This window comes from Buteo buteo, chromosome 5, assembly GCF_964188355.1.
Source record: "Buteo buteo chromosome 5, bButBut1.hap1.1, whole genome shotgun sequence".
Lineage (NCBI taxonomy): Eukaryota > Metazoa > Chordata > Aves > Accipitriformes > Accipitridae > Buteo > Buteo buteo.
In genome coordinates, this window is record NC_134175.1 from 4,232,480 (window position 1) to 4,260,454 (window position 27,975).

The 27,975-nt window shown below is 53.5% G+C and overlaps 1 protein-coding gene across 2 annotated transcripts in view; it reads right to left on the reverse strand.

Annotated features, from left to right (window-relative positions):
* The window catches only part of AGRN (agrin), a 126,113-nt gene extending 106,490 nt beyond the window's left edge, over nucleotides 1–19,623 (reverse strand). Inside the window, exons 1-2 of one of the 2 annotated variants that reach the window (XM_075027283.1) lie at nucleotides 19,264–19,623; nucleotides 10,996–11,257 (exon numbers count right to left, since the gene is read on the reverse strand). In XM_075027283.1, coding sequence (XP_074883384.1) covers nucleotides 10,996–11,257; nucleotides 19,264–19,482 — 481 coding nt within the window. In that variant the 5' untranslated portion in view covers nucleotides 19,483–19,623. The remainder of the gene's footprint in view (nucleotides 1–10,995; nucleotides 11,258–19,263) is intronic. The other variant, XM_075027284.1, reaches the window with a different exon arrangement.
* Between the last annotated feature and the right edge of the window lie 8,352 nt (nucleotides 19,624–27,975).

Here is a 27,975-nt window from a genome sequence, read left to right on the forward strand (position 1 = left end):
TGTAATACAGTTATTCCTTGATTTTACAGAAGTACTTGAAAGCCTGAACTGACCTAAGGCCCCAGAGCATTGTTTTTTTTCCCAGAAACAGAGCGAGATACGGTGCTTCTTGGCCAAGGAGAACAGCTTCAGAGCCAAGACAATCACAATTTGGCAGCTGAAATAGAGTTGGCAAGCGATGTATTAGTTGATTTTTCTCCCCCTCCGCCCTCCGGCAACTTCTCTTCTGCAGTTTAGGGGTTCAGAACTACTGCAAGTGCTGGAAGGCTACAACTTACTCAACCCTTTGGTTACCAACGCTGAGCACCTGGCAGTTTCTGTTCCGGTAGGAGTTAACATGCACCCGGCCAGGTTAAAGGCTTTGGCTGCGATCCTCCACCTGCAACAAACATTGCCGCGGCACAAGGGGCTGGGAAGACGGTTAAAGACTAGTTTTCAGAACGTGAATTTAGCCTCAGATGGGGTCTTTAGTTCAACACCACACGGCAAGTGGTTAGAAATAAACTCTGAGCATCCCTCCTGGCCTTTGGGTTCTGCAGCATGAGCCGTCCTTCCAGTCTGCAGCTGTATTTCCGAGGAATGGATAAATTGCATTGGTGGCATTTATGCTAGAAGGAAGGCAGGAACTAGCTCTAGCCATGCTCTGCTTAGCTAAAGAGCTGAGGAAGTCCAGTTTCAATGCCTCTTCTATTTGCTTACTCCTCCGGACCAGCAGGGATGCTAGGATTTTTCCCAGGCAGAGAAAAGAACAAGCCGAGGTATAATGTCCAAGAGCGCGTTTGGCAGACCACCTCGGCACCACGCACGTATGATCAGCGTGCGGTGCTCGCAGCAGCCCCCTGCTCCCTGTTGCTGTAGATGGAGTCAGGAACAGGCTAATAAGCAGCCTAGAAGTCCGAAGGAAAAGCCGGCAGAAGGAAACTCAAAGTACATCGCCATTGCCAGTGCATCCAGGGGAGTGCCATAGCGGGGAGAGTCCCAGGGAATCCACAGGTAACAGGGAAAAAGTCCACAGCGACTCAGTGCTACGGCGGTGAGGATCCTCAACAGCCCCTCAAGGGAGATCTCCCATCATCAGCTCTCCTCCCGTTTTTACGTGCCAACAGCCTGGCTATCTATCTGTAAAGCTCCGGTATTCTGGCTGCAGCGTCAAGCGTCTGCCCCAGCCGTTCAGACTGAAGATGCAGGTGGGTTATCTCAGTTGTCCTGAGCTTTCCCCTTTTGCTGGCAGCGGTGAGCAGCCCACCGAGTAGGGACTCCTGGGTCCCATTCCCTGCTTGGTCACAGACTTGCTCTGCGAACTGGGACCGTATCGCTGCTTACTTGCCATACCTGTCTCAGTCGGCAGAAAGGCAGGCAGCGCCTAGGGGAGTTAAACAGCTTGTTAACACGGGCAAATTGCTTTAAAGCCCTTAAAAGAAAGATAACTGCTTCACACTGTTCTCCAACCAATTCTGAGCCTCTGCGCTTCCCTCTCTCCCCAGGAGCAGCGGTTTGGACGAGACCGATTCCAACCCAAAGCACTCCTACGTGTCTGAAGAGAGTTGCGAGCTGGTCTCCACGCTGGTCTGGCCCTGCTCACCTGAAACACAGAGCTGAGGACTAAATACCCAGAGAGAGGCAATGCACTTAGAAGTCCCGAGATCAGCAAAAGCTCCCTCAGCCTTTTTCTGTTCCCCTTGTTTTAATTGAGTATCACCCACAAATCAAAGATGCTGAGGCACAGCCAGTCCTCCGGTTCACTTAAGCTAATTAGCATCCCTGCAAGGCTGAGAGAGCACAGTGGTCTAATATTAGACAGAAGATGCACTTACAGCCCATCAAGATGACACAACATCCTCTGGGAGTGCGCAGCTCTCTTCCAACTTCACTACTATGCATGGAAAAAAATAGGATAGCAAGAGGCAGTCAGTCACAGAAGATGTTAAGGTTTGGCTCCTGAGTCTGGAGAGGGGCAGCAGAGCCATTTTAACCTGCTTTACTTCTCCCGAAAAGGCAGCTCAAGATGCGATAATGGAACAAGCGAGCTGCAGAGCGAGGCTACAAGCAAAGCCCAGCTGTGAAAGAGCATCTCTAGCCTATCAACAGCGAGTAGCAGTGCCGGTCCTCTTTCAGGGCAGAAATCCACTAAATCCAAGAAATCCAGCTAAATCCACGTGGCCTCAGCTCGAGGAGAAAAACCACTGCCTAGTTACTCTAAGAATGACACACGCAGACTCCTTTCTGCGGCACGCCGGGCAAACACCAGCCACGGTTCCTACTCTGCCAGCCACTTAAAGACAGAGGTAACAGACACCCTTACAGCCATTTGTGTTGCAAAAGACCTTTTACCAGCAGGTTGCTGCGTGATCCACAAGATCTCCGCTGCCTGGCATTGCCTCTGGAATAGGACAAAGCAGCTGCGTGGCAACGCAAGGCAACGCAAACAGGCAGCACGTTTACCGAGCGGAGAAATTTGGCTTTCAGGTGAAGCTGCAACACAGACCTAAGGAGGCAAGGGGAATTAATAGGGCTGGGATCTGGCCAAGGCACAAGAGCTCACACGGCGGTATTGCTCAAGCTGCAACGGCGATAGAGGTCGTTCAGAAAGCAGCCAAGCGACAAGAGAAAGCGGGCGAGACGCTGGGTGGGAGAGTACAAGCTTCGGAAGACGAGCAATTCACGGGGGCTTGAGGCAGGACTGGGGACAGAGGCCAGGCTGCACCGCTGCGCGCGCCCGGCCGCGCCGTTCAGCTTGCCAACATTGAGTAGGCAGATTAACGGAGACCGACGCGGCCGCTGGACACAGGAGGAGCCAGGGGAGTAAAAATTAGAAGCAAAGAAGAAAGAGGAGTTTGAAACTTTGCACATTCTTGCTCGCTTAATAGTCTGTGCTGCAGCCAGCCTGAAATTAGTCAAATTGGGTATGAATTATTGAAAGCACTAGAGTCCCATTTCCTTTGCTAATCAAAGAAAATGATTCCAGGGAGCCGAAAATGCGGGAAGAGCAGCAGTTTTTCACAGAAAAAAAAGAAAAAAGACACTGCTAGAACGGCTTTTGTAAGGAGGGAGCAGCTTGCAGAGCACCGTTTACCTCTTCCAATCCACAGCCCATCGGGGACCGGGGGCTACCCATCCAGTCCTGGGCACTGGCCGCTCCATCCCCAGCCTGGCCACGCAGCACATCAAAGAGCTCTCCTTGCTCCTGGAAGTCATCCCGAAGGAATGCAGGACCTTTGCAGCATTCAGTAAGATAAACAGACCGAAGTCCCGCTCCCTGGTAAGGATTAGCGGGGAACAAGCCCGGACGGGTGCCGGCAGTTCCAGCAGGCGCCTGGCAGTTCTGACAGGCAGATGCTCACGGGCGAAGGCTGACCTGCCCAGCGCTGCCCATTACCCCACCACAGCTCCGGACGGCCCGAAGGCTGGGGCAGGTCAGCTTTGTCCTCCTCACCAGCAGAACCCATATCCCGGGCTTCGTTTGGAAACCAGATGAGTACCGAGCCATTTCCCTCGCATCCTTTCTGCTGGGCCAGCTTCTGCGGGTACCCAGGCTGACCCATGCGCCCCAGCTCTCAGCTAGAGAGAGTCTGAGACGAGCGGCACAAAGTTTGGGTGTACTGAAGGGAAAGCTTTGCCCACCTGGAGCAACAAGAGCCGGCAATTTGCAGCAGAGAAAAATAGAGAGTTGAGTTCTGCCCCTGCCAGAAAGGCAGGGCCACTCAGTCTTAGGCGGCTGTAAATTGGTTACGGCATTAAAAACAATCTAAATTCATACATGTGACTGTCTGGCTGCATTCTGCAAGCAGCCATGCCTGTATATTTAATTTACACTTCCAGTACGTACAGCGTGACAGGGCTGACTGCTCCTTCCCATGCCTGGTGCCGTGCAAAGAGATACGGAGCAGACAGGGAAACAAGTGACAGGGAAGGTCTGGACAGAAGCAGCCACAGCACAGCAACATCTTTGGTTAAAGTGACACCGTGACCCAAAAACGGTCAGCACGTAAAGGCTCACACAGCACAGGCTGCCTGCAAAGCCTGGCCCCGCAGCCTGCGGCATCAGCAGGGCTGACCTCCAGCACGCCAGCGAAAGCAGCGTGTGCCCAGGTGTAGTACAGGCTCCCGACCTCTCGTCCAAGCTGGAGGAGGGAGGGAGGGTCGCCGGTCCTCATTTGACAGGGTGGCTGCAGGATAGGGGCAGAAGGTGTCAGGGAAAGGCAACGAGACAGAGTCCTGCCTTGCGACAGGTTATCAAGGAGCCCAAAAACCAAAAACCCCCAGTTCTGCAACGCCAGGGGATGCAAAGAGACCGAAGGAGATGCCAGCGCCCCAAATCTGCAGGCATTCAGCTTAGGAGATGCTCAGAGGGGAGAAATTCGGAGCCAGCCTTGTCAACAGGAGCGGCGATGCCTGCTAGTAGGAAGCGTCACTCCACTCGCACCCACTCCCTGCCGCCCCGAGGGAGCGGCGGCCGCCCCCGCAGCAGGATTTCTTCTCCCCAGCACCAGCACCAAAGGCTTACACATGCCCACGGAGGAGCTCCCTGCAGCAATCCCCTGCACACACCTCACGTCAAGTCCCCCGAGCGGGGCTGATGCTGCGCAAGCATCCTGCAGCGGGAAGCACCAGAAGGAGCCTGCGGGGACCGAGAAGCGGGACGCCGAAACGTTTCAGACTGGTCCCCTGTAGGAACTCAGACTACCTTTCCCACTCCCGCATCCCTTCTCCACCCTTCTCTTCTACCCCGCGGCTGTAGGAAAAGGATGAAATGGGGAGAACGCTGCTTCCCTGGGCATTCCCACCAGCCAGGAGATGATGTACCAGCCCCGGATCAGCACCCATCGATACCTAGCCGGGAAAACACACCGCAGAAGGAGACACAGAGCCTGCCAGAGCCCGCAGCAGCAGCCCCCCTCCGTAGCGCAGCAGACAGCAAGCCCCGATCCCCCTCCAAGTTATTAGCGGAGCAAACAAAGGAAAAGCAGACCCAAGAGCACATGGCCAGGGCCCAGCACTTGTCATAACTGCCCAGCCGGCGCTGCCGAGAGATACGGCATCTGTGCTGCTGACCAACAAGCCCGAGAGCCGATCCCACCGAGAAATGCAGCAGGATGTGCCAGAGCGGGAAGCGGGGCCAAAGGAGCCTTCCCAGACCAGTAGCCTCCCACACCAGATTAAAATTCCATAGGAATTTGCTAAACAAATCGACTCTCTTAGCTACCGCCATAAACCCCTGGGATGTTTTGCATTACTACCGCGCAAGGGAGGGTGGAAACGGACCCTTCACGCTCGGCCCACGCACGGGGCCCCCCACGAGAGCGGCGAGAGCATCTCCCGCAACCGCTGGTCCAGCCGGTCCAGGGGCAGGCTGGCTTCTGCACCATCACCCACCAGTAAGCCCCTGCTCTCCCCAGTGCCAGTCTCTGACACGGCAGCCCCCAGAAGAAGCCTCCTCCAGCCCCGGCAGCTAGCTGAGCTGCCTGCTGTGCCCGTGCTACCCCAAGCCTGTGGATGGGGAGCCAAGAAGGGGCCCCAGGAGTGTTCAGTGGTGGATTCTCTCCTCTCGGTTTACTACATTTTACAGCTGCTGGCTAACTCGCTCACCCTCCCGAGACGGAGGTGTTGATGCTGTTCTCATTATCTTCCATTCGAAGCAGAGCCAAGAAGAGGAGGGAAGGAAAGAAAAACCTTCTTGAAGAAGCAGCCCACACACTAACCCTCTTCCAGCCCCCTCCCTCGCCTGCTCTGAAGCACAATGAAATGCCAGGGACGGATTAAAAAGAAATAGTTGCAGGAGTGGGGAAGGGCTGCAGAGAGACCAGAGCATGGGAAGTGACTGCAGCCCAAATCACCTTACACAAACCCATGCCAGCAATTTCCTTGCTGAGAGGAGCCCACTGTGCATGCCTTACAGTCTCTGTAAGGAGCCTGAAAAGAAAATTTTGCACGGGCTGGTTTACAAGAACAAAACGTCTCAGTTCTATGGAGGCAGAGACCTAAAAAAGAAAGAGAGGACAGAATAAAAGTGAACAGGCAGAAGACAAAACGGAATGGACAGTGTAACTTAAAAGGAGATGCTTTCAAAGCTGTCCCGCTCCCAAGTAGACATGGGAGAACTGAAGCTTCAGGGCTGGATGCAATTCCTTCATGGGAGTAATTAAGAGGGTTTTCACAGGGATGAAAAGTCAGAGGAGAGTTCTGGACTGGCTAGAATCAGAATTTCAATAGGAGATAAGTGCCATTTTTAAACATATGGAGCATCTGCAGCACACTGCAGGCTGAACGCCAGCCAAAGCAGCTAGCTTTATTATGGGCATCTATACGGAAAAGAGTTTCAAAGGCCGGCACGCTATCCTCACAGCAGCACCCCGAGACACCACATTGGCCCCCAAAAGTGACCGACCACCCCTGCCTACCCAGAGGGGGCAGCCCCAAGCCCACAGCCGCACCAGGGCTGGAAGAAGCAGCAGAGAAGTTCCCTCGCGCTATGGAAGCACAAGCGCAGCACTAACCACGACCGCTCTCGGCAGCCTGGGAAGCTAGCGGGCAGCCCAGAAAGGGTTTGGGACGGCTGCTGTATGCGCACGTAGAGGGTCAGTCCTCAGCCTTGCTCTCCGTGCTGGAATAATTCCCGTCGGGAGCATCGCCCGTGTACTACCCCCAAAGCAGGCAGATCCGTCCTTACCAAAAGGCTTAACAACCCCCCCGCTGGGTTCACGGGCCCTATTTTCCAGGTCACCTGAGAAGCTGAAGTGACGCCGCACTAGTTAAAGCGCGGAGCAAGGGCTTCTCGAACGCGCGTTGGACGTACTGCCCTGGGACGAGGCTCTCGAGCCACCAGCAGGACCTTCTGTCACAGTGCCGTCTGTTTGCTGCGGCCAACGCCTCCGAGTTTCGCTATGCACTGTGCTCGTAAAACCAACGTACGTGGCTTTTCCCAGGAGGTTCAAAGTCCACGCACATCTCCAAAGCTAGCAGAGCAGTCTTGGCCGGGGCAGTTGCACCAGCGTTAATGCAAATCATGCCACAAGCAAGGCACTATTTAAGAGGAGCTGTGGGTTCTCATTAAGCAAGGCCCTAACAAAGGTTTAGTCTGAACTTCCTTCCACCCAGACAGCTCAGTATGCAGTCAACACACAGCCCCTCCCACACCGTACACAAAAAAAAAAATAATCTCGATTTTCTTCAAGCGCAGTGGCGATCAAAGTGAAATACGAGACACGCACAGAGGAAAGATCTCTCGGGGATTAGTCAGCTGTTGAACTCCAGAAGACCGCGCTCGGTGGCCTTGGTCAGGGGACAGCAAGGAGAGGAAATCACTGCACCTAGCGCAGAGCCTGCCGGTGCTGTGCCTCGGGAAGCTCCAACACCTGACTCCAGCCCTCTTCCTGCAGCACCAGCGTTCAAGGCACAAATACAGCGAGGCCAGGGCTTATCAGGCTAATTCTTTCCCCGGGAAGCTTCATCCAGAGGTCTTGAAGAACAAGAAGAAATCCACCCCCTGCGTGCTGCTTGGGGCCGGCTCCCTTTCCGTGCGTTCCCCCCCAGAGGCACCAGAGCAGATACCTTCCTTTGCCCAGGGACCCAGTCCAAGCCTGCGTCCCGGCCTCCTGTGCAAGCCCCAGAGCTGCTCCTCTGCCGTTTAGCACCAAAAAACTTCCCTCCGGGCAGCCTCAGCGCTGAGCCAGTTTGCAGAGCTTAGCTGAAGTCTTGCATTTTGACTACAGCCGGTCAAAGCATTTCTATTACAATTAAGCGTAATCAAAACACACTGGTTTTACTCTAACCTGAGCTGTTTCACAGAGATGCCCTGGTTTGAACTCTCCTCTTAGACAGGAAAGATTTTGATGTCTAGGAATTTTCCAAGCTGGAGCGACAGGAGATGAGGATACTCAAAACATTCGTGTTTTTCCACTCAGCTGCCACCATTCTTCCAATTCTTTCTGCAAAAGCACTCAAAAGTTTGTTTTTAAACTCAAAGTGCAGCAAAGAGCAGTGTTCTGGGCAGCTTTGCTTTGAACCCTCCTGTGGGGAGCTGATGGGAAACAAGTCCTGGAGCTAAATTCTCAGACTCGGAGCTCAGAAATGGTTCCCAGGGTGGCAAGAGCAGGTTCTCATGGCTGGTTTTGCACGGCCTCCCAGAAGCCAGCAGGGCAGCTGCACTGGGCGAGCTGAAAGGGACTTCCACAGACCTCAGAACGGGCCTGAACTTTAGGTAGGGCTCAAGGGAAACCAAGGTTTTGGGAGCCAGTTTGTTCCATCCTCTCTACAGCAAACCTGCTAGCACCCAGCATATAGGATACTCGCACAACCACCAGGCTTCCAAGACGCGGGAAGAAGAAAAGCAATTCCACTGGATATGACAAGAAAGGTGGGTTTATCAAGGCGAGTGAAACAGCTGCTACTTCAGCCAGATACCAAAATAAGAATCACTGCATCTCCCCTGAGCAACACTTTTTGACCTACCCGAGTCACTAGTAACTCCAGGCTGCCTCATTTTTGTCATTTCTCAGCAACGCAGTCTGGACAGGTGTCCATCAGTTTGGAGAAATCAGGTCCACCGCACACGGCCAGTAGTCTGCAGGCTGTTTTCCAGCCCTCTCCAGTCCCCACTCTCCCCACACCAGCCTGAGCCGCCAGCCGTGCAGGCTGACCCTATCTCTGCACGCCGACAGCATCCCGGTGAGCCTTTGGGAAGAGGGGACTAATGAGTTAAAGGAAGCAAGATATGCAGCAAATGATCTTCAGGGAAGAGGGGAGTCCCAAAACGAATCATCTGCTACCTGGCATCAGGAAAGGTTAATGTAGCAGGGAGGAAAGATAAACCTACCTACAACTGCATGGACCTGCAATTTAATCACACGGGAGGGAGAGAGAGGGTTTAGACATGCCCAGTTTTGGCACCTTCAACTCCCTTGCACAACAGCATGGGAGAAACACCACGCAAATCCTTCCTATGGTACTGCGGCAGAGGACGTGCTTACGGACAGAGACATCCACCTACCGCTTGGTGCACGCAGGCACCCCACACCTCTCCCCTCCTGGGACCAGGACACCGTACAGCTGCAGGGTATAGCACACCGGGAAGAACAGTCCCGTCGCCACCCCAGCCCTCTGCAAGAAAAGTTTTCCATGGCTAGGATGTGTCCCCAATCGCAGCAGGTCCCAGCCAAGCTCAAACACAATTTTGAATCTTCCCCCACTAAAGGCGAAAGCAGGAACGGGTCCCAGTTCTCCACTGAATCTATAGTATTAGGAGGAAAACTAGATTTCTCATCAGCTCCCAGGGGCCTTAAGGGACAACATCCTTCACCGCAAAGGGGAACCACCTAGCTCAGCCACCCCAGCTCACATCCAGCGCGTGCAAAATGAACGTCCCAAAGAACACAGCAAACTAGCGAAGACGGAATTCTTCCAAATGTTTGCGCAGGTTTAACAAAAACAACCACACGCACACACTTCTTTCTCCTGCCTCCCTCTCCACTAGGTGCAAAGAAGGAGCAGGACTGATACCTTTCAAGTGCAATATGGAATACATATACGCGTAGAAAACGTCCAGCGTCCCTCCCGCTTACAAAACCCACTTGAGACGGGTGCCTCTTGTGAGCCACTTTGCTGAATTAGCTCTCTCCCAGCCTGAGTTTGGTCATTTACCTCTGTCAGCATTCACAGCTGGAAAAAGGGGTTATGGCCTCTCCTCTGCACATCCAAGGGGAGGAGGGAGCCAATCTGCATGTTTATTTGTTGTCTGTGCAGAATTCCTGCATTCCTTCCCTTGTTTACTCATCTGCTCTCAGGACGTACTCAGACCCCAGCAAAGGGCTTTTGGGGCACCACATTCCCCCATGAGCTCAGAACTCTTGCTGGAATAGAGAACAAGCATAAAGGGGGAAAAAAGAAGCCAGCAAATGGGTTATTACAGAAGTAGGTTTTCAAGGTGGATGAGCAACAAGTAGAAGAAAGATCAATTCTCTCCAGATGTGCCTCTATGGAGAGCAGATCTCCACACCTGGGGAACCAAGACCCTATTAAAAAGCACATATGGGCTGTCTCCCCCCCGCCAGCTCTTCCCAACAGCTTTGTTGTTACACCCACAGCAGCACTAGTAACTCGGCCACCCTCTTTGGCATGGGCACGTCAGCACTCCTCACGTTTTCCCAAGCCACAAGACAGCCCACGGTCCCCGTGCTGAGCGTCAACGCGGTGCACGTGTACTCCATGAGCACTGCACAACATTACGACCCACCTCATCTCAGCTCTTTTGGGAGCAGGCACAAAGGCTCCAGAGAGATTAACATGCAAGGGATACAGGGCTTCACCAGAGCAATACAGAAGCACACCTCATGCCCCCCAAAATCACTTAGCTGCTCGGCTTGGTTCTGCCCTAGTTATACCTTTAGCCCCCAGCAGAACTCGGCTGGCTTCTCAGATCCCTGAAGGAGTCCGCAAGGCTGACTTAGCAAGCGAGGAAGCTCTGAGACAGAGGAAGCTAGGGGTGACTACCACAAAGGACAGGCCTTCACAGCAAGATTAACCCATTAACTTATTAGTTCTAAACCGACAGGAGAATCTAACTCAGGTGTGAGGAGTAGAAGTTCCCTGATCAGTGCCTGCCACACGCTTGTGTTAGGACAGGACTTGCACTGGGGATGCTCCCAACCACATCAGACTCATTGCACAGAGGACCGAGAACCTGCATCAAATCTGGAGCAAAAATAACATCAAATAACTTCGCTTGGCTGTACCTTGGCTGCAAGCACTGCCTCTGACAACAAGGTCAACATCAGGCACTGTCCCCATGACAAGTGAGTCCACAGAGTGGTATGACTCTACCCTAGACCCATGTCAAACAGCAGGATTGATCCGCCTCCTCCCCAGCGAGATCATTTGCCAATCGATCATTTACAAGCTAAGAGCACAAGGCGGCCAACAGAGCCAGGGCTTGGCCGCTGCCGCATCTGCTCGCCCAAAGCACCCCAGGGAAAAGCCAGGCACCCACGCTCCCAGCCTCACCTTCCACGCAGTGCTCCACCTCCTCCAGGTTACGCAGCGTTATCCGCATGAGGCTGGAGTTCAGCATCAGCTCGTTGCGGTGTGCCGGCCACATGTACTGCGGGGCAGGGTTGACGAAGAAAATCCGCGTGTCCCCAGTCGAGACTTGGTTGTCGCAGATTAACGGGTCCCCGAAGCCACCGATGACCACCTTGTTCCCACCATCCAAGAGGATCTCGTGAGTGACGATGTCTTTGCCTTTCAGGTAACGCCAGACTCTCACCTGGAACGAGAGGGAGAAAGAGCGGTGAGACGTTTCACGGCCGCAGACAACTGGCACCTTCCGGCCCGGTTAATTTTTATCACGTTGTCACAAGATGCACAGGAGCGGTTCAGGCTGGCAAAGCTTTCCAGCAGAGCTGATTTCATCAGCCATCCCTCTAAAAGCACAAAATACATGGGCAACGAAGACTAAAGCACATACTGCTCTTTCTGCCAAAGCTGCACCCAACTCTCCAGCCCAGGTACTCGGCACTCCTGGCCCCTTCCCCACACAGCCTGTGGGGAGCAAAGGGGGACAGGGCTTGTGTCGCAAGGGGTCCCTCAGCCCCGCCAGCTCTCCAGCAAGGGACGGAGATACCTCGTCCCCCTGCACCCATCTTCTCTTCGCGTGGGACGCATCGCCCTTGGTGCCGAGAGCCAGGATTTGCCTTCCCTTCCCGGCTCTCCTCCCTTGGTAGCAAACTCCAAGCCCAGCCAAAGCCAAGCGGGCTGCCAAAAAAGCCTGAGGAAGAGCTGCCCGGCACCAAACCCTACCACGAACCACCCTGACCCACCTCTCTGGAGGTGCACTCTGCCTGCAGGGACACAAGAACTGAAACCACCCTCTTCTTCCTCTCCTCTCCTCACCAACCCCGGGGAGGGCTCGCCTTCCCCGTCTCAAGTGCAAACACCCAGCAAGCCCCCGGCACAAAGGTATCCCAGGGCTGGTGGAGGGCAACCATGCCCCTTTCCTTTCTTCAGGCAAGAATAATGGCTCCAGATAAGCTGTAGCTTCTCAGCAAAAACTTGAGGGCCACCAGCAGGCACCACTGCCAGCCAGAGACCAGCCTCCTGCATGCTGCGGGAGAGCCCAGGTCCGGCAAAGTGGGGGCTCCCACGGGACAGCGGAGGACAAGCAGTCAGGCAGGGGCAGAGACGGGGTGGGAGAAGGGGTGAGCAGACCCCGGCAGCCTCTGCGGCTGCTCAAGAGCTTCCCAGAGGAACCCCGTTCCTACTCCCAGGCAGCATCGTTCAAGGTGACAGACTCCAGCTGGTACAGTTCTCCCAGAGACATCCTGACTCGCAGCAAAATCTCAGTGGTGAAGTGTATCAAGGGAGAAGAAAACACTTCTGAATAAGGAAAAAAGCTTTGAAGGGAACATTAAATGGCTGGAAGCCCCCAACCGGGGAAGGCTGCACAGCTAAAGAAAGCACCGTCCATCCATAGGGGAGGCTCTGAACAGTGACACAGGAGCCTTAAAAACAGGGGCAGGAGGAGCAAGGTGGGTTGGGTGAATGACAGAAAAGAGTCCTCCAGCTCTGACAAGGCACCGGTACCTTGGGAAGACAAAAGGCAGACCAGATATCATAGATCTCATTCCACGTAGAAATGCCAAAGGCAACTTATGTTCCTACAAACAACTAAAGAAAACCTTTGCCTTAGCAGACTGGATTTGCTAAAATACACGGAGGATTTGGTAGTAGGAGCCCATTTCCCTTTACTCATCCAAACTTCAGGAAGAAAAATAAGTCCTGGCCACAAGAGTTTGTCCCGCTCTCCCCCTCCTGCTGCCAGCGGTTCTAGAAGAGTCTCCCTGGACCTCATTGCTGGCTCATCCCCCTGCCCAGAAATGGCAAAATCTGCACACAACTGCAAGCCAGCCTCTCTCCAGTGCCATACTCTCTGCAGCAAACCACCCAAAAGAAACACCCACCCAGGAGGGAAACAGCCCTAAAATTAATCTTTAGTGCACACAGGTCACCAGAGACATGTCCCCATCCACTCGTGACGGGTCAGAAATCCTCCTGCTTGCTGCTGCAATCCTGTGGCAGGGGAAACATGACACAGAGCAGAGTCGGCGAGTTGCCTGTAATAGGAACAGCTCATCAGAGAGCTGCCTGAGGTTTCAGCTTGGAGCAAGGGCGGCTCTCGAGCAAGGGTGGCTGCCGTAGTACATGGATATTACCGTGACCACAGGCATCCCCGGGCTGGCATGCTCAGAGCATGCTTTATTATGCTTTCTGCCAGCATCTCCCCTCCTACCACAGCCGGAGTGCCCAGTCACCCGCATTCTTTCTCCAGCTACCTCCCCTGCCCAAAGAGCACTTCAGCGCACCGTGCCAAGCACCAAAGCAGCCGGGGAGGTGGGGGCTCGGAGATAAGGGGGCTCTCGATCCCCACTCTGAAACAGGCACGCACACATATGTACTTTAAGAGTGCAAGGGGCAGAGAAAGGATGCTCACACGCATGTGGGCAGACAGGTCTCTCCCACCCTTGGGGGACACCAGAGGCGGCAGCGAGGCAGGCGGTTGTTTGCACTACAGCTTCTATGCTTGACGTAGGGGTTGGGGTGCGGGGACTTGTTACGGTTGAGGAGGAAAGCACAGAGCAGACATCACCCTGCTCTAATATGAACCGTTTTTATAGTTATCTGCACCTGCAGCTCACTGGCCTCTTCCATGCGCGGCGCTTCAAGTGCGTTGCGTTCCCCTCCGGGCTTCCTCGAGACCATCCAGACAGAGACTCTTACTCTTTGCCAAATACTTCCATCCCATTCCTCAGTGACTACAGAAGACACGCACAAAGGTCTGACACTGCCAAGCTCAAACGAGAGGGTAAAAACACGTTGGGGGCTAGGGGGAACGCAAGTCTCGTGACCTTTAATCAATCTTGTGATTTTTTGAAGCCCTAACCGCAGAATTTCAGGGGTGTGAGCTCAGCACTGTCTCAGTCCTGATCAAGAGGCTTCAAGGTCCACATCGATCTTGAGCTGAACTCCCACGGGCTGTCCCTGCCACGACTAGGAGTGGGCAACTCCAGTTGCTGGGGCAAGGGAACGGGGCCATTGCCACCGCCACAGGAGCGAGCAGGCGGGGGTGATACACCCTCCTGCTCAGCACAAAAGCCACCTGTCAAGCAGAAAAAGGGAATGAATTTAGTGTCACATGTACTCTACAGGTGCAGCTGAAGGTTAAGAACAAAGTTGAGGAGTGCATTTTAGTCTCGGATCCTCCTACTTGTCGCACCTTCTCCTTAAGGTGTAATATTTGCCCGCCTTAGAGGAGGACTCTGGACTTGATGGGTCTCGGCTCCCACCCAGCCCAGCAGGTCCTGCGATCCAAACAGCAGCCACCGTCTATTACCGAGGTGAGCCCGGTTCTCCTGCATACCCGAGATCAAAAACCATCCCAAGTATAAACACCGCTGCGACAGCTCCTCTTTGGAAGCCGCACATGCCTTAGCTGCTCCCGGACACGGAGAGGTTAGCGAGGAACATCGTACCCACGTGCTCTCAACGCTCATTTGTCTTCGAGCGTGAAGGGAGTCAGCTCCCCTTGGGCCAGCACTAAGCAATGCCGCGGCAACCAAAGGACAAGCGATAACTTAGACGCGGGCTACCGTCCCTCTCCATACAGTCCAAGTCCAAGCCGCTGGGCAGGGGCAAGAAGAGGGGCTGAGAAAGCAAACGCAGCCCGTTTCAGCCCGCGAAGCAGCCTGCTCGAAAAGCCGACTGCTCGGTTGTACGCAGCCCCGTCAGCCCGAGCTTTTTTTGTTGGTTTTTTTTTTTCTTGAGAGATGGCAGTCACCCAGCAAACAGAGGGAGCTTCAGATGGCAAAGAAGGGTAGCTGCGACAGGCAGCTTTCCTCCCCTCTGCTCTCGCAGGAATCCCGGTCCCGAGGCAGACATCTGCTCCACCGCGGGCAGGTGGTACCAGAGGAGAGACCCCCCCTTCAAAGAGCCATTCTCGGGGCCACCCGCGAACGAACGTGGCACCTCCGGCGAGCCGAGGAGACGGGGTGCTGAGGAGCACAGCTTGCACAGCTTTAGCTCAAGCCCGTGCTAAAGCAAACCTCCTGCTTCCCCACCCGGGACCAGCTGTTCCTCCAGCACTTTGCAGCAGCCCAGCTCCCTGGGGTTGGGCTTCTTTCTCCCCACAGTCAAGTTAAGACACCTTCCCGCAGCCCCACCAGCTCCACCTCCTCTTCCTTCGGCAGCAGCCTGCAGCCCGCAGGGCAGGCGCTCGCTGCGAGGAGAGGAGGTGAGGTGCGCAAAGCAACCGGGGCAAAAACCCAGGAACACAAAGGAGACAAAAGGGGAAAGAAAAAATAAATAAAATAAAATATGCCAGGCAGGCAGAGAGCACAGCCTGAGGCTTTTGCTGAAAGGTGCCAGTCAGGGCATTTTCACAGCTAGGTCTAAGGGGGGGGGAGAAAGGCTAAAGCCTACCCCCTCTTCTGAAGCAGATGGTAATTTGAGTTAATTAGCATGGCTGTTCTAGTCATACACCTCAGAGCCAGGCCACAGCATTCGCCAGCAACATCAGAGTCCACCAGCTTTCTCCCCACCCTTATCCTCTATAATGAATGGACACGAAGGCACCAAAGACCAAGCAATTACCTGTAGGGCATCCCATTCATCATCACACACAATTACACTTTGTCACTGGTGACTCACCAGCTACATCAAGGATCCGGGAAGAAAAGGGGAGAGAGAGGAAGAATTGGGCTGGAATCTAGTTCCGAGAGGTTCTAGCAGACTCACTCACTCTTTTGCCAGCGAGCCCATAAAACACTGGATTAAGGCTGTTTTACAAGACTCCTGGCAGCTACAGGGAGGCAGAGTAAGAACAGTGAAAACTTTATTTAAGCAGATCCTTGCAAGGGTGTATTTTAAGTGCAGTACAAAACCAGTAAGTGAAAGGATTTTCCAATATGCCACGGGGGTCCATCCCACAGCAGGGAACGGGACCGCCCGGACAGACAGTGCGGAGCTAGCGAATTCCCACCAGGAAGATGCTTTGAGAAACGCCAGCCTCGGTCTTGTACAGAAAGATGACAAGTTAGAGCGCAGTCTCCTCAGGAAGAGAGCTGTCGCTCTGGACAGAAGTAAAAAGGGTCACCGCTAGATTACGGCGGTTCTTAAAGATGAAGGGTACGGGCGAGCAGCAGCTCTGCCAAACCCCTTCCCTCCTGACTGCACATCGTCCCTCTCCCCTTGCTTGTCACTCTCTGTGCCCTTCCCTGGCAGAAGCCAGCTGCCCTTTTCCGAGGGGCTAGCACAGCTCCGAACCCCCCTTCCCCAGCAACTTCCACATCCAACCCCGGCTGGGGAACACGCTGCCGTTCCCCCCCCCAAAATACGGGCTCTATTGTTCGGAACAGGATCCACATCCTTTTCGACGCTTCCTATAGCGCATATAGGACCTGTGTTTGTCCTATAAATAGGAGCTGCCTATCATAAATATCAGGGCAGCCGAGAATAAGGCACATCGGAGGACTCGAAAGCAGGAAGGGACAATGCCAACACGCAGGCTGTAAATAGGACGAACGGCAGCACCGCAAGCTTGGGACAAGCCCAGGGCTGCAGTCGGGAGCAAGCCCAGCACGCCGGTTCCCATGTCAAATCCCTCGGTAAAGCGGCACAACAGCCAGTTTCGGAGTCAATTTGGGGAGGGCTCTCAGCCTGTTCTTCCTTATTATTCATCTCTAGTAGCAAATGAATGGCTGGTAGCTATTTAAGGGTGTTTATCTAACATTAACTTCACATTTCTTCTGAGTTGTAATGTGCTTATCTTCATCCATCAAAGGCTTCAGCTGGGAGGGGTTTAGAGTTTAACTGGGAAGAACAATACACTAATGCAGCACTCGCAGATATTCACATGCCTGCTCCCTCGCAGACCACCCAGCACCAATAACACTCACTATTTTGGGTGTGGGCTCTAGGGAACTCCTACCACACACTTGGCCCTTGCCTTTCCTCTTCAGATAAAGAAGAACCTGACAAGAGATAACTGTGGTATTTGGAGGTAACCGCAGGGCCTAAGGAACAGTTACCAGAGTACGACAGCAAGGAAGCGGACACGTGTTTTCTCACCAGCTAACCAGCAAGATCCTTTCTGCACCTTGGCTTGCTCCGGCTCCACAGGGCACCAGGAGCCAGCGGTCAGATTTAATGCCCAAACCGCCCTTTTGGAATCTAGGTACTTGGTAAAAATAGAAAAAAAAAACAAACCCAACCAAAAAAAACCCCAAAACCAAAATGCAAGTACATCTAACCCTGCAAACCGGCATCAGCAGAATCCACAGCAGTTTCAATACTTTGAGAGATCTTAAGAGCGAAACAGGCCAACAGCTGCTGCAAAGCTACACATTTACAAGTCATGAGAGTTATGCCCTGCTAAGTCACAGTTAGGAGATATTTATCTGCTTTCAGGTCCTCAAGACACCCCAAGCCCCATTTCAAAGCTTTTTTCCCTGCAAACGCACTATGAACATACAATTAAAAATTACATAGAAAAGACCGATATGTAGGTAAAGGGACTGAAGAGCCACTGGTACAAGAAAACTGCTAAAAGTCACAGCACGACTGGGATAGCCAGCAGCGCTGCCACAATGAGATGAGATGGGCGCTTCCATCCAAGGTAGGAGAGAAGGTTTTTCTCCTTTCGCTTTCTTTTACGGGACTCCAGGACTGCAAAGGGATCTCGGGGGCTGGTTCTGGCCTTCGGTTGCCGTTATGACGCTAGCGATCGGCGGAAGCAAAATCCCACCGTTAACTCCGGAGTAAGTAGCACAAGCCTTTTCCACAGCATTGCTCGGGATGGCTCAGGGAAAGGTGGGCGAGAGCCTCTCTCTTCCCAAGCTGAGCAATACAAACCGCATTTCAAATAAAGCCACCGCTGGCAGCCCAGGTTCCTCCCCACACATCGCTCCCTAGCTGCTCTTACTTGGACTTGATTGCACCCTTTCAAAGGCAGAGCTGCTGAGCAAGCAGTTTTACCATCACAGGAGCAGAGGCAAAACGGCTTTCCTGGCCCAGAGCCTTGCTCTGATGCAGCAAGACGAAGCCTGGATTTTACGCTAGCCAGACACCTTGCCGCACGTCTGCGGTGGGGCGGGGGGGGGAGAAAAAAGCCCCGTTTCTTAGACGAGCATCTCTGCCTCATCGCTAGCCTCCCTGGACCACCTCGCCCCAGCGTCAGGTGGCCCACATCCATTCAGCCATATGTGCCCCAAGCTGCCGCAGGCCACCGGCTGCTGGCGGCAGCTTATTAGTTTTCTACGTAGCACCCAGGATGTGCCAGACACTTTGCAAACATACGGTCTCTGCGCTAAGCCGGGAGGGTCTGTGATCTAATTTACGAGAGCAGGGTACAGATTGTACCGCGCCGTATCGCGAGGGGCAGAGCAGCGGGAGCGGGCGTGAAGCGGCGGGGCACCAGCTGGACAGAAGGAAGCTGTTCAACTAAGTTTACTGGGTTGAGAGATGCTCCAGAAGAGAAGGCAACGCCATGGTACGAAGTTTAACCTTCCCCTGCACCCACAGACCTCTCCCACCGACGCGCTGCCGTGCGTCACCCCAGGCCCTGCTTTAGCACTAACCACAGGCAGGAACCGCAGTACTTTTGAAGGATGGGCAGAAAAAGGGATGGGGGGAGAAAGAGGAAAAGGGCGATGTAGCAGCATGTCCTCGCAAGTGAGATTCCTGCCCCGGGAAGGGGTTAAGCCGTGCAGCACGTTTTCTGACAACCAGGCGGATGGTATTTCAGGTTGCTGGGTACTTTACCGTCTCTCAGCTTAGGGGGGCGGAAAAAAAAAAAAAAAAAAAAAAAGAAAAAACATAGCCAGAGGCCAGATTCGTAGTTAAACAATAGCTCGAGCTAGAACAACTCAAGATGCTGCCGAAGTACACGGGGAGCACGGCGGAGAGCCGGCAAGCGGCTCCCAACACCTTCCCCGGCAGCTTAAACCCCGCCGGAGAGAAAGTTGGGACTCAGCTCCGCATCACGGCAAGGAGAGAAATGCCCATAAAAAGCAACCTTGAGAGATTTCCCCTCCACACAGCTGTGGGAGCTCTAGCGGGGAGAGCCTCCGCAGTCTAAAAATACATAATTACACACCAAAGCTCCAGCGCGTACAATAAAAACCACATGCGCCCGCCCGAAAAAAAGCCGCCTGGTCGGGGCTGAAAGTTTCTCCACACCCTCCCCCCGGCACCCCCCAAAAAAAAAAAAAAAAAAATTACCTTGCAGGAATAGGTATGGTGCACGGGGTCCACATTCATGATCTCCTCCACCGTGCCCGTGAGCACCACGTTGGCTTCTTCCTCCCGCCGCTCCAGCTCCCTTTCGGGGCAAGACACCCCCCCCCCACCCCCATTACCGGTAGGACTACCCCTTCCCAAACCTAATCCCAAACCTAATCCCAGGAACAGCGCCCAAAGAAGCCGGGCACCCCCTTCCATGGCCCGCCGGCCGCGGCGACCCGGTCCGGTTCGTTTTTAAACACCCCCCACCCCGGGTAAAAAAAAAAAAACCAAAACACCCGACTGGTGCGGGGGAGACAAAGCGGCTCCGCTCGGTAAGGCAGGGCTGGCGGAGAGAGAAGGGCTACTTTTGTTCGAGGAGGTGAAAAGGAGGAAAGAAAGAGAGGGAGGGAGGGAAGGGGAGGGGAGGGGAGAGCAGGGGAGGGGAGAAGGAAGAAAATCCCAAGAGGAGGAGGAGGAGGAGGAGGAGGAGATAGCTCTCCCCCGAGAAGCGCTCGGTCCTCTGCTTTGCCCCCTGTAAGAAAGCCCGCAGATTTGCATGCAATCTGAATTGCTGATAAGGAGGGAGAGGGAAGGGACGCGGGGGGGGGGGGATAGGGGAAAGAGGAGGAGGGAGGGAGGGAGGAAGGCAGGCAGGCAGCCAGCCCTGCTGCCGGCTCTTATTGCAGAGCTGCCGCGGACGCCACCCCCAGGAAAGGGAGCTCGCATCAGGTTAATGGATAATCAGTGCGCCAACGTGAGGAGACTTTTAAAGGTGTAGGGACCGCTGCCGAGCCGCAGCCGGCTCGCCGTCCACCCCCCCCGGCGGTTTTTTCCTTCCACCCCCCTTCCCAGCCCTGGCCCCGGGTCGCCCACCCTGGATCCCGCACCCGCGGGGATGCTCAAGGCTGTCGGGGTCCCCCCCCCGCTTCCCTCCCTGCAGCCCCCCGGTTCACTCTTGGCATCGCCAAGCCAGGGCTGCTCCTGTCTTCCATGTGGGGAAACTGAGGCAGGGGCAGCAGGGCTCCCACGAGGACTCCGGCCCGAGTCACCCACGCCTGGTCCATCACCGTCTGCTTACTTATGGGGGGGGGGGAGATGGCCCTAAGGGCTTCCACCTCCCACACCTCGTCCCACGCACGGCCAAGCCACCCACCCGTGGAACGGCCTGGGTCTACCCCTGGAGCACCGTGACCTGCTGCCCTGGCTTTCTCCAGGGACCGGACGGTAATTTTTCCAGCTGTCACGTGCAATTACTGCAAATATAAAATGAAAAGTTAAGTGGCACCAGGGGAGGGATATTGTTTCTCCCCTCCATAAATTAGCCATCCCCCAGAGGCATTTTACAAGGCTGTTTTACTTGACGGCCCTAAACAAGTCACGTTGGCGACCCGGGACCAAGCGGGTGAATTACGGATCGCCAGGTGAAGTTTAATCACGATGCCAGTAGAGGCCACGGCGTGCCCTGCGTCCTTCTCCGATGACCGTACGTCAATCCACAGCAGCATCCTGCAGCGCAAGGCTCTGCAGATGACCATCCATCCTCTTCGTCCTCCGAAGTTTTCAGCAGTGCTCTTTGTGCTATTTTGCGCTGTTTGCTCCTGCGATCGTGTATGTGCCAATTGTTTTTCTCTCCCCTGGAACATAAACAGAAATAAACTACAAGGTAGGAATAAATGAATCTTACTGAGTGTTCAAAATGCTGTCCAAGCCTACTTTCTACCCCGAAGAGGACGAAATACCAGAGATCACGTAAGTCTGTCTGGAGATATCACGACTGCTGTGGGTTTTACAAGGAAGGCATGCTGTACATATTCTGTCTTAAACCATGCACTTGGCATTTCCACAGGGTCTTTGGTCTCAACGCTGGGGCTGTTCTTGTAAACCCCGCACCTTCTCCCAGGTCCCCTTCTGCTCAAAGCTTCAATTCTGTCCCGTAAAACAAAGTTCCCAGTTCAGCACCGAAGGAAGGCTGCCTATTCACAGGCATGCAGTATTTAATCACCTCAGTGAGGACTTGAGAGAGATGATTTCCAGAAGAAAGTGGCCCACAGCATCCTCAGGTCTGCAGGAAACCTGGCTTCACTCTTCAAAACCTGCCTGTCTGCTGTACCACTCATATAAAAAGCCCAGAGAAGGATGGGTCCCTGCGCTCTCCTCTGCCGAGAAGGAGGTGCCGCAGGGCAAAGGGACACAAAGCAAGATACACAATGTCAGGTTTTCCACCTGGGCCAAAAACTTCGCTAAAATGTGTGGTTTCTGGATAAGGGGCAGCGTTCAGCTGCAGCGGGGAGACTCCATCAAAAGCCAAGAGCAACACGGAGTCCAGGCTCCGCAGTCATCACTGTTACGCAGTGGAGCTTTAGCACAAAGGACTCCATTATTTCATTGCTGCTATTATAAACTCAAGCAATCAGCTAAAAATATTTAAGTGCCTGGCAGATTATTTTTGCTATTTTAATTATTAATTTTTATTGTATTCCTCAAACGCTGCTCAACTGTAAATCACAGAAACCACCTCAGTTCAAGGTGGAAGAAACCAGCTGTAATATTCTGCTCCCACACTTTGTAAAGAGGAGAGAGGAAGAATTATTTACGCTGTGTTTGTACTATTTTCTGTTTGTTAGTTCTCTCCTTCTAGCCCCACCCCGCCATCTGCTTTCAAAGCTGCGAAGAGAAAAATGGATTTCACAGGCTTTTTCTGATGTATTTACCCCTATACGGTCAGCTCTTTGAGTGGATTTACTCAGCCTTGTAGGCTTTCTAGTGGAGGTGCCACGCAAGCCCCCCAGGATCTCGGCTCTCCTTTCCACGGGCAGATTTAATAAAGCTCACAAGGAGAAGGCAGTTGGCTTTTTCAAAGGACAGCAAGGCGAGCGAAGGAGCGCAGTCCCTGCGAGCACCCTTTTAGGGACGACGGGTGCTGGGAAGCGGCACGTTCCCCCCCCGGTATCGCTCTGCTCCACCACCGCCGTGCTGAAGCCTCACGCTGACGGGAGGAGAAACTGGCCAAGAAACTGATGGTACTGTGGGAAAACTCGAACGAACTATTTGGCAAATCAGCGTGCAAGACAAATAAACTGCGTAGCTGACAAAAATACGTAAATCACTGGGGTTGCTCCAGGCTCTTTAAAAGACAGCTATTGTAAACCCGGGGCTCGCAAAAACTTCCCTAAGCTTGCAAACCAAGTAGCTCGCTTAGCCTCTGAAAAATCAAGAGATATTGGAAAACTGGCAAGGACCTATGCAGTGTTCGCTTTCTGACACCTCTGCACGTGTTTGGATGGCATTTCCAAGATTCGCTTGCAGAAGGGGCCTAAAATGTCGAAGGAGAGGAGGAGAGGAGAGGGCTGTGATGCTTCCAATGGGGTAATCACAGCAGCCGGTGGTTTGGTAAAACCCTCCGGTGTTGCGAGACCATCGCTAGCGCTGGCCGGCTGGGCAGCGCTGACCTTTAGGCACCTGTGTCAGTCCCAGCCCTCAGCAAGCTTCAGCGATGTCCGCGGCATTTCTTACGCATCTCAAGTTAACTGCCCGGGTAAGGCTTTGCCTGATCAGGGCTTTTCCCTCCAGCGGTAGCAGCTGTCACATTTTCGACAGGACTGTAATTTTTTTTCACGTCCTTTGAAGATTTTTCCAATTTTAACAACTCACGGCACGGGCAAATGAGCTGCTTTTAGGTTGGGCTGAGTAACTCAGTAAAGGTCTCTCATTTATTGCGAGTTATTGCCTCCTCAGAATGACTGTACGGACACTCCTGCTGCTCTCAGCAGTTTCACGCCAGCATCTCTCTGCCGTTTGACCCCGAAGCACTTCCCTTTCAAGATATTTGTTATCACAGCTCTCAGCCAAGGCTATCGCGAGTGTCATACCTTCGTTCTCCAGCTGCTTCCCTTGGTGGGGCCCTGGTGTCTGTGGGCAGGCGCTGGGTGTTTGCTGAGAGCAGAGCCTTTAAGGTGTATCAGGTTAGGTAGCCAAAAGTGGCAGCAGCCACGGCGTCGGTAACCACAGGGTAAATAACTCCGTCTACTCACCTCTGGGTACAGCGAGGGGCCGAGAGCAGAGCTCTTCGTTCGCATCGTAGCAAGAAACCCGCAAGATTTTAGGCCTGGCTTTCAAAGCAAATGCAAAAGACCTGCGCGATACCCTGGCAAAGCAAAACAGAGCCCCAAAGTTAATCGGAAATATTTCCCCAGGGGTGAGAAACTGTCCCCATTCCTGCTTGGGCTGGCCCCTGATTTCTTCACCGGTTGCCTCTACGCCCCACCGGCTGGTTTTTCTGCTCTGAGGCTCTCCATCTCTGATAAGCTCCGAGACATGTTTTAATGTGGCTTTTTTCGCCTTTTCTCTTTTAAGTTAATCCCTCTCGGTGGTTTCTGACATTGTCAAATGGCTTTTGTGTACTGTCAGAAAATCTCTTGATGTAGCTACAGAGCAGCTGCTAACAAGTTGCCCCTGGGATCCTACATCTACGAGGCTGTCTGCCTGGATAATGATTTTCAAATAAGTAAATCTATTAATGAGATCTCAGTGGGAGCAGGGCTGAGGACCGGGGTGCAGGTCCCTGTCAGTGGACCCGTACAAGAGGGGTTTCGTGCCGCAGCAGCCCCCGGCAGCTTCGCTTTGACCGCGATGGGCACTGCAGCATCGCGAGGGGAGTCTGCCCCTGGGCCGTCGTGGGGGACGCGAGCCACTCGGATCCGTGGCCGGCACTGACTGCGGCATAGGTGTGCGACAGCGACCTGCACAGCCTTTTCCCCTTAGTTATGGGGTGAAAGAGAGGAACAAATGGCTATCTGTTGCATGCTCTAGGTAAGAGTCAAGAGATGAATTCGAGAAGTCAGTCTCTTTCTCCCCAAATCAGGATGGCAGCCTTAGTATCAAATTAAAAATTCAGAGCTAGTCTTTGGGGTTCATCAGTTTTGCCCCAAGATTTAGGAGCTACTGGCATCCAAGCTTTTCTCAACAGCATGATCCTCAACCTTCAGCTTTAAAAACGGGAAAGTATGCTGAGATTTGCACATATTCACACCGCTCCAGGAGACAGCGTATAAAAATCCAAACCACTGAGAATTACAAGCGCTGCGGTAGAACAACGGGTTACGAGGAATTCAGCCTGGACGCATCCAATGCTCACCCCCCGGTTTACGATGGCAACGAGGTGCAGGGCTGCAGTCGCAACGAGGAGGTGGTGGTTTTGTGCCCTCGTACAGTAAATCAGAGCAGCCGTGGGTCTCCAGGGCCCCCAGGCTCGAGGGTCTCTGCCCAAGGCAGAGCAGGGGCTCGGGACTCGGTGGCACGGGCTGCGACGGCACGCAGGACTGGGGAGGAGGCGTGCTGGCCGTGGCACCGGCTGCGCTCTTCCCTCGTGCTGGAACCAGTCCTGGCATCTCAAGCAGACAGGTAGTTTTCCCTCTGAGCCAGCAGCGAGCCCGTGCCCCGGCTCGGTACAAGGGGCAGGCTTCAGGCTTGCAAGGATGGGCTCGGTTTAGCACTGCGAGAGGGACCGAGGATCAGCACCGAGCACGCACACGCATACAGGTGCCATCTCTCTGTGTTTTCAGTGGCCGTGAACCTCCAGCGTGGTTTAGGACTTAACCTAGCAACCTCTCAGCTTGGAGGCAAAAGCATCCGGTGAACCACAATGACTCTTTTAATCAAAAATGAAAAAAAGGAAAGGAAAAAGAAAAGAAAGAAGCAGAAAGAAAATTCAGCGTGAACTTCAGGGCAAACGACCCTCCATTATCAAATCCCATCTTAAAAAGTGCATAGGGCTAATTGAATTACTCTTGCTGGATTTCTATGTAGCCATGAAGTCTTCTTAATGTGGATTGATAGCATAAATCTGCTCTCCATTGAGGAAAAAGTGAACACTGGCCCCTGACATCTATCTTTCTTTCCAGAAATCCCATCTAACTGGACGTCTCCCTAGGCCACTTCCAAGAGAAAGATGTCTCTATCCATTACCCCTGACACGCAGCAGCAAAAGGAAGTGAGGTCTGTTCACATCTAATTACTCCCACTCCTGGATTTATTACAATCATGCCAGGATTAATTGAGAAAGTAAAAATGCTTAGCTGGGTGATCAATCTTCTCTAAGTTACTTACCTTGTCACCCGCTAATAACTGTAAAATAAAAATGCCCCTCTTCGCTGCATTTCAGCAAATGGATTTCTATAATACATTGCTAGGAATCTTTAAAAGGCATTTGAAAGCAGTAAGGAGACAAATTGGATTAGCTGGGGAGAAAGTGCAACCAAAGCATTTTTTTCATTACCATAAAGCAAAAATTTCAGCTCTCCAACGCTCAGGTGGTGATGCAGAGACAGCGCCCGGCCCCGTGCCAGGTTCACGGATGCTGGCAGGAGCTATGGAGTGAGCTTTGACGTGGGGCTCACGGATACAGCAACGGCGGGGGGGGGGCTGAAGAATATTCTGAGTGAAACAGAAGGAGCCTTTCCCGGTTTAAAGACCAGGTCATTTTTCAACACCAGAGACACACGTTCTTATGTAAGGGATGCTGGGGTTTTTGGACGTACCCAGTCGCTGCTCTCATCTCGCCCACTTCCCACCACGGGGCTCCTTGGGTTGCCCCAGTGTGTCCTCAGGAGCCGGGGCAGCTATTTCGGTTTAGATCTAGCTAGTAAGGCCTGTTTTCCCCCAGATGCCCGCCCTATGTCAAGGCAACTTGAAGGATGTGACTCTCTTTGAGATCAGAGCTCTCTCCCTGTCAAATTTGGCTCAACCTTTATTGCAAGAAACACACCTGATGCACAGCGCTAATACCCCAACCCCGTTCTTTCACAACCTCCTGCCCGAGAGAAATATCCCATTTTTCCTTCTGCAACAAGCTTTAAAATAACAAGAATCCGAGAGTTCCCGCAGCAAGGGCAGTCCCAGTTCTTACTGATGGCATCTCCTGGTCCGGGTAACAAGCTGTCCTCGGCGTGCTGGTGGGACCCAGCGGAGAATGTTGGGTGCCGAGGGCTGCGGGAGAGCTGGGACGGTGGCGGCAGCATCCCCACGCAGATTTACGGACAGACACCACAAAAACACGCAGCTTTCGGGAGCCCTCCTTTAATGGAAGACGTTAAGGATGCTGGGAGGCAGGACCGGAGCTGAAAGAGAAGAGATTAAGATTCAGGGCATGCAGGGATCGGGCTTTTTGGGTTTTTTTCCCCTTTTTCGAGGAGCGAGGAGCCAAAGTTTTAGCACTGGGTTAAGCGGGCCCTTGGCAACCCCTGCAAAGCTGCTGGCGGGCCAGAGCTGCTGCCCGGGTCTTCTCTGCTGGGCTCCTCTGACAAAAGGTCTGCGTGGTGCCCAGCGGACTGGAATGCCCACAGGCCAGCAGGGAGGGACCGAGCCCTCCCAGCTTGTGGTTTCACACTCCCCTAAACCCGTTTCATAGTTAAAGGCAGGATTTATTGGACCAGACTCTCAGGGAGATAGAGGCTTTTGTGTTGAATTTTATCCAAAACCGTTAATGCAGCTGCTGCCGTTGCCATTAGCGTGGGCAAAAAAAAAAAAAAAAAGGAGGAAAAAAAAAAAGAGAGAGAAAAAGACATTGAAACTATCAGCTCTTAAAAAATTTCTTCTTCTATCTGAAAATCAATTTCTTAGTGCACACACACAGACTGACCAGGAAATACTGCATCCTCACGGTGCCAAGCTGAAAGAAGCCAGCACTGGGGCGATGCTGCCTTGCATTGAATCTCCCAAATGCTCTCTCCTCTGTTTTCATTATTCTGCGCACACACACGGAGCAGGGACTGGGGCTGAGTTAACCTCTTGCTGCCTGCTCTTCCAGGGCAAAGAGAAGGGGATGCTGCTGAGACAGGGCTGGGCTCCCAGCCTTTGGGCACTTGGCAAGTCACTGCCCTCCTTTGTCTTACCTTTCCCAGGGTGTAAATTAGAGATAACACTGTCCCACTGAGGGTGAAGGAGAGGCCACAGCTTTTTTTGAGTCTTGATCATCAGGCTGGTGTGGACAGGACAGGCAGGGGGGGGGTACCGCAGGCAGAGCTGCCAAGCAGCCCCTCGCATGGCTGCAGGCAACGGGCAGCAGGGATGTCCTGCTTCAGTCCCTGTTGCGCTAAACTTTCAAATCGAGCAAGATCAGGAACACCGCTGGACATCCTTCTCCATCCAGTATTTATTTGTGCCTGGCCCTGGGCTGTGGGAACCCCTGCCCAGCTTAACGCCTCCTGACTTAATCCAGGGCGTGCAGGGAGAGGGGGCAGGAGACCTGGGAGCTGAGGCAGGGGGTGAGCAGGCTTTTGGTAGGAATCTCTCCCCAGTAAAGCAGCAGCCCAGGCTTTGAGTCCTCAGGCGAAGGCCAGCTCCACCTGGGAATGCATTGCCAAGCGATCGCCAGCCAAAGGTCCTGCCGTACCCAGCAACGCGGTCGAAGAGGATGGGGGAAGGCAGCCCGCCCTCCGGGTGCCCCTGCCCAGCTCAGCACCTAGTGGACTCGACAGAATTCTCCTTTCCCCGAATCTGTCTGCTGGATGCACTGCAAAGAGCTGAATCCAAAGAAAAGGCCTGGTGTCATCGAAAAGTGATGAGAGAGAGAAAAAAATTAGCCACACACGCCCACGCAAAACAGGAGAGTCAGCATCATGCAGTGTACCGGGCTGGAGCAGGAGTGATGGATGGACACAGCACCCAGCACAGATCCTGCCTCTCCCCAGCACCCGTAGCGCCCGGCTGTCC